At 42.6% G+C, this 14,070-nt stretch overlaps 1 protein-coding gene across 1 annotated transcript in view; it reads right to left on the bottom strand.

Annotated features, from left to right (window-relative positions):
- Nucleotides 1-1,342: 1,342 nt before the first annotated feature.
- LOC135543597 (pyridoxal kinase-like) overlaps nucleotides 1,343-14,070 on the bottom strand; it is a 28,679-nt gene continuing 15,951 nt past the window's right edge. Inside the window, exons 5-11 of the mRNA XM_064970991.1 lie at nucleotides 11,229-11,263; nucleotides 9,675-9,760; nucleotides 8,570-8,615; nucleotides 7,095-7,206; nucleotides 6,828-6,964; nucleotides 4,591-4,657; nucleotides 1,343-4,412 (exon numbers count right to left, since the gene is read on the bottom strand). Coding sequence (XP_064827063.1) covers nucleotides 4,294-4,412; nucleotides 4,591-4,657; nucleotides 6,828-6,964; nucleotides 7,095-7,206; nucleotides 8,570-8,615; nucleotides 9,675-9,760; nucleotides 11,229-11,263 — 602 coding nt within the window. The 3' untranslated portion in view covers nucleotides 1,343-4,293. The remainder of the gene's footprint in view (nucleotides 4,413-4,590; nucleotides 4,658-6,827; nucleotides 6,965-7,094; nucleotides 7,207-8,569; nucleotides 8,616-9,674; nucleotides 9,761-11,228; nucleotides 11,264-14,070) is intronic.

Here is a 14,070-nt window from a genome sequence, read left to right as displayed (position 1 = left end):
GACATCATCTACTAAGGACATAACCTCGAAACTGCATTTCCGGCAGTTAAATGCAACAAACATTATTTATAAAAAAATCTATTAATATAGTTTTTGAACACTATAATTTGTTTACAAGTGTGACAGCTGTACTTTTGGTTTATGGTTTTCGCAGCTTGTTGGCCATTAGTCAATCAGCGTTTCTCGACGAGTTCAAAGCAGGTAATTGCAACCAACTAGTATTTACGACTTCACAACTTGTAAATTCCCACCTCCCACTTGGTTACGAATGCTGCATTAGTCAAAGATCTCCCTTTCTGTACTGACATCATGGTTAATGTTCTAGTGTTGCCTACTGTTTCTTGTATACATATGGCAAGAGTACATGTTATGATACTTTGCCAAGGGACTATTTTAGGAGAGAGTCAACACTACAGCAAACACAGTGGTCCAAACAAAGAAACATGTAGGGGTGGGCATTTTTTCCCACTTTTTCTAAGACCTAAGACACAAAATGTTGCACACCATGTCAACAATCATCCTTAACCTAATTTTTTTTTTCATCACTACTGCAATCGAGCCACGTGCTATTGGCTGAATATTAGGGAATAAGATATTCCAGAATGTCCCATCTGATTCAAGGCAGTGCCCTCAAATATGTTTCAGAAATTGGCCATATCTTTAGCACAGATTCATGATCCACAGTACATACATATTCCACTGTCCACGACATATTTATACATATATAATATATATATATATATATATATATATATATATATATATATATATATATATATATATATATATATATATATATATATATATATACACATGTATAAATAACATATATTTTGTAATCCACTGTAAACTATCCCACTACGTTTCCCCCAGGGAATGTGCTAAAACATTGCTGCAACAACAGTCACTATGTTCAAACTGTTTCCATAGTTTCCCACAGAATACTGGGAGAGCTGAAGATTTGGTTATGACCAGACTCCATTTTGCAAGGCAACCCACTTCAGACCAACATATATATCTTGCCAGAAGACACAGACAGCCTCGACCATCCAACTCCCCAAAGCTCCTACTCAAAGTACACACTCGGACCACTCAATGGCAGTTTTAGGTGCTTCCGTTTTGGAGTTCAATGCCCACATACAGTATTTGGGTTCAAAAGCTGGCACAGCCAACAAACCTCACCACCACTGACTTAGTCAGCAGCTGGGCTATTCCTACGAGAGCACCGGAAAGGCTAGTTTCTGGATGATAAGTCATTGCTTCTCTTCTTCTTCTTTTTTTTTTACTAGTTTCCCCCCACCCCACCCCACCCCACCCCATGCCCTCCCATAAAACCCCCAAACCCCATTACAGGAAATATACACTTACATACATGTACATACTCTCACACACACACGCAAACACACAAATGTACAGTAACGCACAGTTGGAACATATATTAAACAGTTCACTGGTTTCATGAAAAGCTGAGGAGTAAGTACATGTCAGTCAGAGCAGAACTAACCCCTGATTGGTCCTGCACACGGACACCCCCTGTCTGATGAGAAATGGTTGGTTCCTCAACTTTGAGTCCCTGTAACAGAGCATCTCCAGAAATATCAAATCGGCTTTCTCCACATTGTTAATTTTTCAGAACAGAGGGTAAGATATGGAGAATTCTCTACAAAGCAGGGGCAGACAGAAAACTTACAGCAAGTTGGCTAAATAACAGGATTCATATTAACTTTATTGCAATTTCATGTCTGTATCAGGAAACAGCCAGTTCGGCACTCTCTAACATAATTTGATTTCACAAGTTTGGCACAGACAGAGAAACCATATCAATATCATATCTGCCCAAGATATGTAAATATACAAATACACAAAAAAGTATAGGAATGTTTTGCACGTATAAAACGAACAGTGTAGATTATCCTTGCTAGACCTTACAACCAATTAAGACCAAAATAAAAGACATACGCATGGTAATTCCAATAACATTGAAATTTGAACACACACGGATCATATATCAACAAATGTTGAAATGATAGATCTCCAGCATTTCACACATTGTAAATAACAAATAACAAACAACACAAAAACATACAACCACAAAGTTAGTGACGTGCTTACAATGATCATATTCTGATCATGATCTAAGCACCGAACATGGACAATTGATTTAAGAATCAACATACCCAAAACCATTGTCCTGTTGTGACATATGAGGTAAAACATGTCTAAACCACCACTCCTCCACTGAAATAAGTGCCTCAGGTTCTATCCTATCCCTGATCAGTATTCTGCCCTCAGCTGTGCATGTATTTCACAAGGCTTGATTGATTGACAGATTGTTGGTTGGTTGGCCAGATATTAGAGGTTGACCGATTAATCGGCATGGCCGATTAATTAAGGTCGATTTCCAGTTTTCATAACAATCGGTAATCGTCATTTTTGGACACCGTCTATGGCCGATTACATTGCACGCCACGAGGAGACTTCATGGCAGGCTGACCACCTGTTACGCGAGTGCAGCAAGGAGCCAAGGTAAGTTTCTTGCTAGCATTAAACTTATCTTGTAAAAAAACAATCAATCTTAACATAATCACTAGTTAACTACACATGGTTGATGATATTACTAGTTTAACTAGCTTGTCATGCATTGCAAATAATCAATGCGGTGCCAGTTAATTTATTAATTTATCTACTTCGCCAAACGGGTGATGATTTAACAAGCACATTCGCGAAAAAAGCACTGTCGTTGCACCAATGTACCTAACCATAAACATCAATGCCTTTCTTAAAATCAATACACAAGAATATTTTTTTAAACCTGCATACTTAGTTTAAAGAAATTCATGTTAGCAGGCAATATTAACAAGGGAAATTGGGTCACTTCTCTTGCGTTCTGTGCAAGCAGAGTCAGGGCATATGCAGCAGTTTGGGCCGCCTGGCTTGTTGCAAACTGTGTGAAGACCATTTCTTCCTAACAAAGACCGTAATTAATTTTCCAGAATTTTACATAATTATGACATAACATTGAAGATTGTGCAATGTAACAGCAATATTTAGATTTATGGATCCCACCCATTCGATAAAATATAGAATGGTTCCGTATTTCACTGAAAGAATAAATGTTTTGTTTTCGAAATGATAGTTTCTGGATTTGACCATATTAATGACCTAAGGCTCATATTTCTGTGTGTTTATTATATTATACTTAAGTCTATGATTTTTGATAGAGCAGTCTGACTGAGCGGTGGTAGGCAGAAGCAGGCTCGTAAGCATTTATTCAAACAGCACTTTCCTGCATTTTCCAGCAGCTCTTCGCAATGCTTGAATCACAGCGCTGTTTATGACTTCAAGCCTATCAATTCCCGAGATTAGGCTGGCAATACTATAGTGCCTATAAGAACATCCAATAGTCAAAGGTATATGAAATACAAATAGCCCTATAATTCCTATAACAACTACAACCTAAAACTTCTTAACTGAGAATATTGAAGACTCATGTTGAAAGGAACCACCAGCTTTCATATGTTCTCATGTTCTGAGCAAGGAACTTAAACGTAAGCTTTTTTACATGACACATATTGCACTTTTACTTTCTTCTCTAACACTGTGTTTTTGCATTATTTAAACCAAACATGTTTCATTATTTATTTGAGACTAAATATATTTTTATTGATGTATTATATTAATTTAAAATAAAAGTGTTCATTCATTATTGTTGTAATTGTCCTTATTACAAATATATATATAAAAATCGGCCGATTAATCGGTATCGGCTTTTTTTGGTCCTCCAATAAACGGTATTGGCGTTGAAAAATCATAATCGATCAACCTCTACCAGATATAACCTCGGCCTTAGCTAGCCTGGGCCACCACATTGCCACCGGTGTTAGCTAGTGCTGCAACTCCAATAGGCCTAAGCCCTGTGATGCCTGGCCTTGGAATAGTCTAGGCCTGGGCTGGGCTGTGAAGCTGTGTGTGCAGGACAAACCAAGAGGTTAGGCGAGCTCATAGAGGGAGTGGGAGAGATGAAGAGAGACCGAGAGAGACCAGGTTGTCAAAGGGAGGTGCGCGAGGTGCAGTAGCCCCCACCCCAGTCCACTCAGGTCTTCCCCTCCTCTGCTCACCCCCCAGTCTGTCCATCCATACCCTGCTAAGTCTCCTCATATGGAAATGTTGTGCTCTGTATGAGATTTCTAAGGCAATGTCACATTACAGATAAAAATGTACAACACCTATACATTGTGCGGTTGTGGAGCGGGTGGAGGGGTGGGTGGGGGAGGGGGATGGGATGTGGGGGCTCTATAGGGTTAGGACAGTAGCCTCCATCACGATGGCGGGGTCCTCGATGTCCGCTTTGCTCTGAACCATTCTCAGCTCCAGTTGAGGTGGGCTGGGTTTTCGGCCAGGCCCTGCTAACTCTGAAAGAGAGAAAGAGAGAGAAAGATGGAGGGGGAAAAGAGGAGAGAGAGAATCACCCAGAGAAAGAGAAAAACAAAGACAGAAGGAGCAAAGGAACGCTCAAGAATCTTAAACACGAGCACATGTACACACAAACACTTCTTAGAGTGAGTAAAATGATGCTTGATTTTGTCTTACCGTGAGCATAGGAGATGGTCCTCTTGATAACGTGATGCATGACTGAGAAAGTCTTCTCACATGCAGTCTAACAGAGAGAGAGAGAAAGACAGAGACTTGTTTGTCAAAGCAATATTGAAACTTTCAAAGGAAATTAAGCTGCTATCCTGATCCTTCTTTTACAATTGCATTTTTAAAATCCTAGGACTGAGCACCCCGTCAGTGGTCCAGACAACTTTTGAAACATTGGGAAGAGCGCCAGCATACCACAACTATCAAGTTACCTTGAGAATTTTTCGGGGAAGTTCGAATGGTGGGAACGTAGCTGACTGATTGATATCACTATTATTCTAAGTATGATGCTGACAGTATCAGTGGTGAGATTTAGCTGTAAGAGAGAGAGAGCTATAAAACCTAGACGGTGCCCCTCCAATCTATTCTATTGATTGCTTCTGTGACAGCAGGGACAGCGCCACGGAGGGCCATTACTATCACACTCCGGGGTGAAGTTTCCCCTAGATCTCGGATCATCTTCCCCTTCCCCAATCTTCACCATTAGTGGGGGAAATGCAAAACTGACTCAAGATCAGCATGTAGGGCAGTGGTCCATCTCCAAGCCATTCCTACTCAATCACCAAAACATTTCGGTAAAAAAAACGAATGATAAAGCCTTGCGTTCCTCTTTAAAAAAAAAAAATGGTTTCATGCTGTTGGGGTAGGTGCACTTGATTCAGCAGGCCTAGTGGCAGGAAGGCAAAGTGTTACCATTTTAAACGATTTCATGTGTCTGAAGGTAGAACACCGCCTACCCGGCAGGCCCAGAGAGCAGATCAAGTGCACCTAAAGGTCTACCTCTAGCCAATCACATAGCTCAGATCACCGTGTCTAGTTTCCTTGCACCATATGCTGTAAAAATAAGCCTCGAACGCACAGCAAAGTTGGTAATGTGAGATTTCAAAACGTTTAAAACCCCGACTAGAGAGAGACTCAACGAATACAGCAAAGTGCTGATGTTTTTATGAGTAAGTTCCTGTTTAAGTTATTATTCAGCACTGTCAACACTTTGTTCAACAGTTTTAGAAGTCATACAATGTGCGTTCTCCCTACTTCCCTACAACCAGCACTGCAGCTGCAATGAATGAGTATAGCAAAGTGTTTCAATAAGCTTGCATAGTTATTACTAGTGGCTTGTGTCTTTTTTAATATCAAAGAATATTTCACTTCTCTGGTCATTGGAGTAACAACATGAATTGGTGCATAAGGCAGAAATAATGCAGTGCAACTTAAAGTTTCGCCATCTGTGTCCCCTTTTCTGAGCTGAGGGAGAGAGAGAGAGGGATGGTGAGTCGGATAAGAGGCAACCTCAACGCTGCTCCCTCCCCTCAGATTGATCATCAGACTCAGGCCATCAGTCTAGTAAAAAAAAATAAGCTAATTATTATGCTCACTCAGCTGTGTCTCACAAGGAATATAACAAATGATCTATTACCAGTCTGATCATATACCAAACTGTCACGCCCTGATCTGTTTCACCTGTCCTTGTTGATTGTCTCCACCCGCCTCCAGGTGTCGCCCGTTTCACCATTATCCCCTGTGTATTTATACCTGTGTTTTCTGTCTGTCTGTTGCCAGTTCATCTTGTTTTGTCAAGCTTACCAGCATTTGTCCTGTCAGCGCCTGTCTTTTACCAGCCTCTCTTTTTCTCGTCTTCCTGGTTTTTAACCCTCGTCTGTCCTGACCCTGTAATCGCCCGCCTGATCAATCTGCCCGTCCCTGAGCCTGCCTGCCAGCCGTCATGTACCTTTGCTCCTACTCTGGATTATCGACCCCTGCCTGCCTTGACCTGTCGTTTCCCTGCCCCTGTGGTTACATTAAACATTGTTACTTCACACAGTCTGCACTTGGGTCTTACCTTCGTACCTGATACCAAACATTTTGAAACAATTTCAAAATGGTCTGAGAAGAACAACTTTGGCAGGGCAATTCAAGCGTAGCCAATATGCAGTGATACTATATTGGGCCTATAGCCTATTGAACAAACCTCATTGCTACATAACTGTTTTTAATTGGTTAATGTTGCATAGGCTTACGTTTTTTTAAGTCATGTTTAGAAGAAAAAAATCTGAGCAGTAGATCTCGACTTGGATTTTGACTCAGAAATGGTTAGTGACCAATGATCTATGGGCAACTTCACCTCAGTCTTTGGTGCCAAATCAGTCCTCTAGGTTTTATAACTGGCTTTAGTGTACACTGCAGACCTTGAGGTCGTTGGGGTAGTGGTGAGTCCAGGCCAGCAGCATCGCAGCAAACAGGTCCCCTGTCCCCACAAACACAGCGTCCACCTTAGGGATCTCCATACGGACCCTCTGGGTGGACTTGGTACCATCAGGCATCACTGGAGATGCAAGAAGAGGAAATGTTACACCAATGACCAATGATTCACAGATGGGATATAAAACTATGACAGTTACATCAATTACTAATGGTCATTGCTAGTTTGCCCACTCTTGACCACACATACTTACACGTCCTCTGGCTGCCCAGGGACACAAGGAAGCGGTCACCCAGACGCGAGGGCAGGTCAGAGCTGGTGATGACCACCGTGTCAGGACCCATCTTATGGAGCAGGTCCATCACCTGGGAAAAGAGGCAGCAGCCAGGGGAAAAGGGTCAAAGGTCAACTACCTGCTACATTTAATGGTGCCACGTCCCTATTCAAATACTTAAAAAAAGCACCCTTCTGTGTAGAGCCATGGTTGAGCTGGTAACACCCAGCACATATTCATGCCTCCCCAGCAGAGACAGGGCTTCAATCCCCGTCTCCACCCTTCTTGGGAATACAGATATGCATCTGTTGGTCACAGATACCTTTTAAAAGAAAAGGGTAGGGGCATGGATCAGAAAACCAGTCAGTATTGGCGGGAATTGGAACACGCTGTCGTACACATAGATCCAGATCATCCCAAACATGCTCAACGGGTGACATGTCTGGTGAGTATGCAGGCCATGGAAGAACTGGGAAATGTTCAGCTTCCAGGAGTTGTGTACAGATCCTTGCGACATGGGGCTGTGTATTATCATGCTGAAACATGAGGTGATGGTGGCAGATGAACGGCACGACAATGGCACGTCACAGTATATCTGAGCATCGAAATTACCATCAATAAAATGCAATTGTGTTCGATGTCCAAAGCTTATGCCTGCCCATACCATAACCCCACCATGGGGCACTCTGTTCACAATGTTGACATCAGCAAACTGCTCACCCACACAACGCCATATACACTGTCTGCTATCTGCCCGGTACAGATGAAACCGGGATTCATCCATAAAAAGCACTCTTATCCAGCATGCCAGTGACTATCGTAGGTGCGCATTTTCCCACTGAAGTCAGTTACGACGCCGAACTGCAGTCAAGTCAACACCATGGTGAGGATGACGAGCACACAGATGAGCTTCCCCGAGAAGGTTTCTGACAGTTTCTCTTCGGTTGTGCAAACCCAGTTTTATCAGCTGTCCCGGGGGCTGGTCTCAGACGATCCCGCAGGTGAAGAAGCTGGATGTGGAGGTCCTGGACTGGTTACACGTGGTCTGCGGTTATGAGGCCGGTTGGACAAAGTGCCAAATTCTCTAAAACAACGTTGGAGGCGGCTTATGGTAGAGAAATGAACATTCAAATATCTGGCAACATCTCTGGTCGACATTCCTGCAGTCAGCATGCTAATTGCACACTCCCTCAAAACTGGAGACATTATTTTTTTTAAATACACCATTTATTTTTGCCTTGAGGAAATCACAACTGTCATGGAAGGCTTGGTGAAAACAATGGTGTGGATGCCATCCGCTTACTTACATATCAGTGAATACCTCCAGGAAGGAAGAATCCATTTTATTGGTGTTTAAACATGGCCCATGGATTATGTACAAGGTTTGACATGACTTGATGACAACTTTGCAACATAATATATCTGTTGCATGTTCTATGGCATCTAAGACTCACCTCCACTGCATCTTTCTCTGTGCTAATGTTCTTCCCTGTCAGGAGCCTGGAGGACAAACATGTGCACATTAATAAGGTCACACACACACAAACACACCCACGGTAATTTAACCTTGACACCAGAGGAGGCTGGTGGGGGGAGCTATAGGAGGACAGGCACATTGTAATGGCTGGAATGGAATAAATGGAACAAACACATCTGTTCCATTCATAACATTCCAGTCATTAGAATGAGCCCGTCCTCCTATATCTCCCCCCACCAGCCTCCTCTGCTTGACACTAACACCACATTCATTGTAAACAGCAACCAACAAACAGTCTAAGGAAGAGTCTGTTTAGTGTTCTTTTATAGTGTTCTAGTGCCATAGTGAGAGACAGTGAGCAACATTTACGCCATCATCTCCAAGTTAAACGACTGAGACTATCATTAGGCTGTGGAAACACTTCAGACACAACGGACAGTATATTATCATTCATCTGTAATTCCATGGGTATCCACCAGAGGGACCCTGTGCACAACTAAAACTGGGATTGAAGTGACGAGCGAGGAGGTGATTCAGAAGTAGGGTTGAAAGGAGGGAGGGGAGAAGCAGTGGAGCAGACACACACAAACCGACACAGCACACACAAACCGACACAGCACACACAAACCAACACAGCACACACAAACCAACACAGGAACAATGATGGAAGAATACAGACAAAACCACAAGCAAACAAACACAGAGAGGAGTGACTGGGTATCAAGAACCATCAACTCAGTGTAGCAACCACCTTACTGACATGCTACACACCTACATAGGCCTTTAGTGTATCTGTATATCATTTGATGGGATATTGAGTAAAATGACATCAATGTAGTTGATTAGGATGTGGATGATACTGATAGTAACAGATACGACACAGTCCCTGGGGTGCTTTAACGCTCCATCTCTTACACACACACACACACACACACACACACACACACACACACACACACACACACACACACACACACACACACACACACACACACACACACACACACACACACACACACACACACACACACACACACACACACACATAGCTGCAGCAGCCTTATAGGTTCACTATTACTCACTCTGCTTCAAACTGATTGGGTGTGATGATGTCGGCCACTGGCACTACCTTGTTCTTGTAGACCGGGTGCAGGTTCTCAGGAACGTACTGGAGACAGGAAGAAACACATCAGTACCGGTGAGCAGGTACACACACTCGCGCACACACACACACACGCAGGGTGCATCTCAATCACCTGAAGTGGCTGCCTCTCCTCATCAGCCCTTATTTATCTACACCGAGCTGAAATTGCTGCCTAGCTCAGATCAGAGCAGACGAAGGAAAGGGGACAAGAAAAGTGGACGAGGAAAGGAAGCAACTTTAGACTACTGAGATGCTTAGCAAGGAAAGGATGGATGCATCGAGCCAATCAGAATGATGAGCACATCTTGTCCAAACAAACAAGTAAACACACCATTTTTCTCAATGTCACTATATACATCAACAAACAGTATGCATGTATGCCCTTGTGCTCTCTCTACCTATCAAACACACACACAAACTCTAGTGTACGCACACACACACACACACACACACACACACACACACACACACACACACACACACACACACACACACACACACACTGTAACACGTACGCACGCACTATGAGTCACAATCGAGCAAATTATTCCGCATAATTCTCTCCGTACAAACAGCGAGGGCAGCTCGGCTCATGTCAATTTCATCTGTCACTGTGAAATGAGATGTGGTCTAACCTTCCCCAATCCACCCTCCGCAATACTCACACGTCGCACACACACCCACACCTTGATGCAACAATGACATAATGTCATCTGATCCCTGATGCTCGGCCCATAAAGGTAAAGAAGAGATTCCAGTAAGCGGGTTGGGAGAGAGATACAGGGAGAAAGACAGGGACAGGAAGAGACAGACAGAGAAAGGGCAAGGGACAGCAGGAAGTGAAAGTGGGTCTCTAAGGCCACGGCCACATTGTGACTTTGTGTCTGAAAAACTTGCCAGTGGTTTTTCTTTTTTCTTTCTTTTTTTGTTTTTACCCCTTTTTCTCCCCAATTTCGTGGTTTCCAATGGTTTAGTAGCTACTATCTTGTCTCGTCGCTACAACTCCCGTACGGGTGCCAGTGGTATTTCAACGGACAATGGAGATCATTATCCATCAAAAAATGCTCAACATGCCCTTTTACCTATGCGGCTCATCCAAAAAGAGTTGTCTTGAACAGACAACTGATGAGTGCATATAATATTTCCGTTTATGTGTCTCAGTGTGGCTGCGGTCTTAGGCTTAACTCATTGGTTCAGGTAAAGCTGAAGGTCAGCGTTGCCCCATTGAATGAGATTGAGCAGGAGTAATGACATCACTTACTAGTACCATCTGATCCCTCATTAAAGGCACAGTACTCTCTGGTGGCCTGGATTGTGTATCATACATTCATACCACTGTCAGTGTGGGTTCAAATCCGACCCACTGTCTATGATGAACTCTTCCAATGAAGATGAACTCTTCCCCACTATTCTCTTTTCATGATCTTTTCTGCTCTGTTCAATAAAACGTACAAAATACAGGCAGCGTAACACAAAAACACAAAGTACTTACCATGGAGCCATGGTCCCCCAGCACCGGGTCACACACTGAAAAAGCAAACGAGAACACACTCAATCCCTAACACAGATCTCTCAAGTTTTACACAGACATTACAGATGTTTTTGTATCGACGTTAAGCTGACCCAAGACGTCTTCTGACTAGGTTCATCATCAGCTAATTACATCAAACACCTGAGTCGTATTCACTAGACACCACACAGAAGAGAAAGGGACGAAATGGGGATGGATCACACAAACAAAGAAATTCTCGTTTTCATTTTCCGTTGCAAAATGTTTTGCTATGTTGTACACTAATGAATATGACATTGCCCTCAGAACAGACTCTAAACATGCGCTTACAGCAGTTTTATTCATCCTGCTCCTACATGTTGTTCAACTAATTTACATGGAAATGCATGGCCGTTATTAAATTATGTCAACTTTAATCTTAGTTTGTAGCTTAATTGACAATTATTTACTTGGGACTCGCTGATACAGACAACGGTCCTGTCAGCACTTTTTCTAAATGCATTAAGGGCTTAAGGCATCTGCATACTTAGGCTCAGAATTAAAAAAAATAGGCAGAATTCATCTAAAATAGAGGGCATTCGGGAAAGTATTCAGACCCCTTCCCCTTTTCCACATTTTGTTACGTTATAGACTTATTCTAAAATGTATTCAATAAAAAAAAATCCTCATCAATCTACACACAATACCCCATAATGATGAAGCAATTTTCTTTGGTAATTTATTGAAAAATATATTTAAAAGAAATCTTATTTACATAAGTATTCAGACACCTTTGCTATAAGACTTGAAATTGAGTTCAGGTGCATCCTGTTTCATCTTTGAGATGTTTCTACAACCTGATTGGAGTTCACCTGTGGTAAATTCAATTGATTGGACATGATTTGGGATGGCACACACCTGTCGATATAAGGTCCCACAGTTGACAGTGTATGTCAGAAAAAAAACAAAGCCTTGAGGTAGAAGGAATTGTCCATAGAGCTCCGAGACAGGATTGTGTCAAGGCACAGATCTGGGGAAGGGTACCAAAAAATGTATGCAGCATTGAAGGTCTGCAAGAACACAGTGGCCTCCATCATTCTTAAATGGAAGAAGTTTGGAAGACTTAATAGAGATGGCCTCCCAGCCAGACTGAGCAATCGGGGGAGAAGGGCCTTGGTCAGGTAGGTGACCAAGAACCCAATGGTTCCTCTGTGGAGATGGGAGAACCTTCCAGAAGGACAACCATCTCTACAGCACTCCACCAATCATGCCTTTTTGGTAGAGTGGCCAGACGGAAACCACTCCTCAGTAAAAGGCACATGACAACCTACTTGGAGTTTGCCAAAAGGCACTTAAAGGACACTCAAACCATGAGATGAAACCAATATTAATCTCTTTGGCCTGAATGCCAAGTGTTACGTTTGGAGGAAACCTGGCACCATCCCTACGGTGAAGCATGGTGGTGGCAGCATCATGCTGTGGGGATGTTTTTCAGCGGCAGGGACTGGGAGACTAGTCAGGATCAAAGGAAAGATGAATGGAGCAAAATACAGAGATATCCTTCATAAGGATCTGCAGAGAAGAATGGAAGACACTCCCCAAATACAGGTGTACCAGGCTTATAGCATCATACCCAATAATACTGTAGGCTGTAATGGCTGCAAAAGGTGTTTCAACAAAGTACTGAGTAAAGCGTCTGAATACAGTTGAAGTTGGAAGTTTACATACATACATTTAAACTCAGTTTTTCACAACTCCTGACATTTAATCCTAGTAAAAATTCCCTGTCTTAGGTCAGTTAGGGTCACCACTTTATTTTAAGAATGTGAAATCAGAATAATAGTAGAGACAATTATTTATTTCAGCTTGTATTTCTTTCATCACATTCCCAGTGGGTCAGAAGTTAGTATCAATTAGTATTTGGTAGCATTGCCTTTAAATTGTTTAACTTGGGTCAAAAGCTTCCCACAATAAGTTGAGTGCATTTTGGCCCATTCCTCCTGACAGAGCTGGTGTAACTGAATCAGGTTTGTAAGGCCTCCTTGCTCACACACGCTTTTTCCGTTCTGCCCACAAAGTTTCTATGGGATTTGAGGTCAGGGCTTTGTGATGGCAACTCCAATACCATGACTTGTTAAGGACTGCTGTCCTTAAGCCATTTTGCCACAACTTTGGAAGTATGCTTGGGGTCATTGTCCATTTGGACGACCCATTTGCGACAAAGCTTTAACTTCCACATCATTTTCCTTCTCATGATGCCATCTATTTTGTGAAGTGCATCAGTCCCTCCTGCAGCAAAGCACCCCCACAACATGATGCTGCCACCCCCGTGCTTCACGGTTGGGATGGTGTTCTTCGGCTTGCAAGCATCTCCCTTTTTCCTCCAAACATAAGGATGGTCAATATGGCCAAACAGTTCTAGTTTTGTTTCATCAGACCAGAGGACATTTCTCAAAAAAGTATGATCTTTTGTCCCCATGTGCAGCTGCAAACCGTAGTCTGGCTTTTCTATGGCGGTTTTGGAGCAGTGGCTTCTTCATTGCTGAGCGGCCTTTCAGGTTATGTCGATATAGGACTCATTTTACTGTGAATATAGATACTTTTGTACCTGTTTCCTCCAGCATCTTCACAAGGTCCTTTGCTGTTGTTCTGAGATTGATTTGGACTTTTCTCACCAAAGTACGGTCATCTCTAGGAGACAGAATGCGTCTCCTTCCTGAGCGGTATGACGGCTGCGTGGTCCCATGGTGTTTATATTTGCATACTATTGTTGGTACAGATAAACGTGGTACATTCAGGCATTTGGAAATTGCTCTGAGGTCTTGGCTGATTTCTTTTGATTTTC

Source organism: Oncorhynchus masou, chromosome 7 (assembly GCF_036934945.1).
Source record: "Oncorhynchus masou masou isolate Uvic2021 chromosome 7, UVic_Omas_1.1, whole genome shotgun sequence".
In the NCBI taxonomy this organism is placed as follows: domain Eukaryota; kingdom Metazoa; phylum Chordata; class Actinopteri; order Salmoniformes; family Salmonidae; genus Oncorhynchus; species Oncorhynchus masou.
Note: the sequence above shows the minus strand (reverse complement) of the source record. Positions and strands in the feature narration are given on the sequence as shown.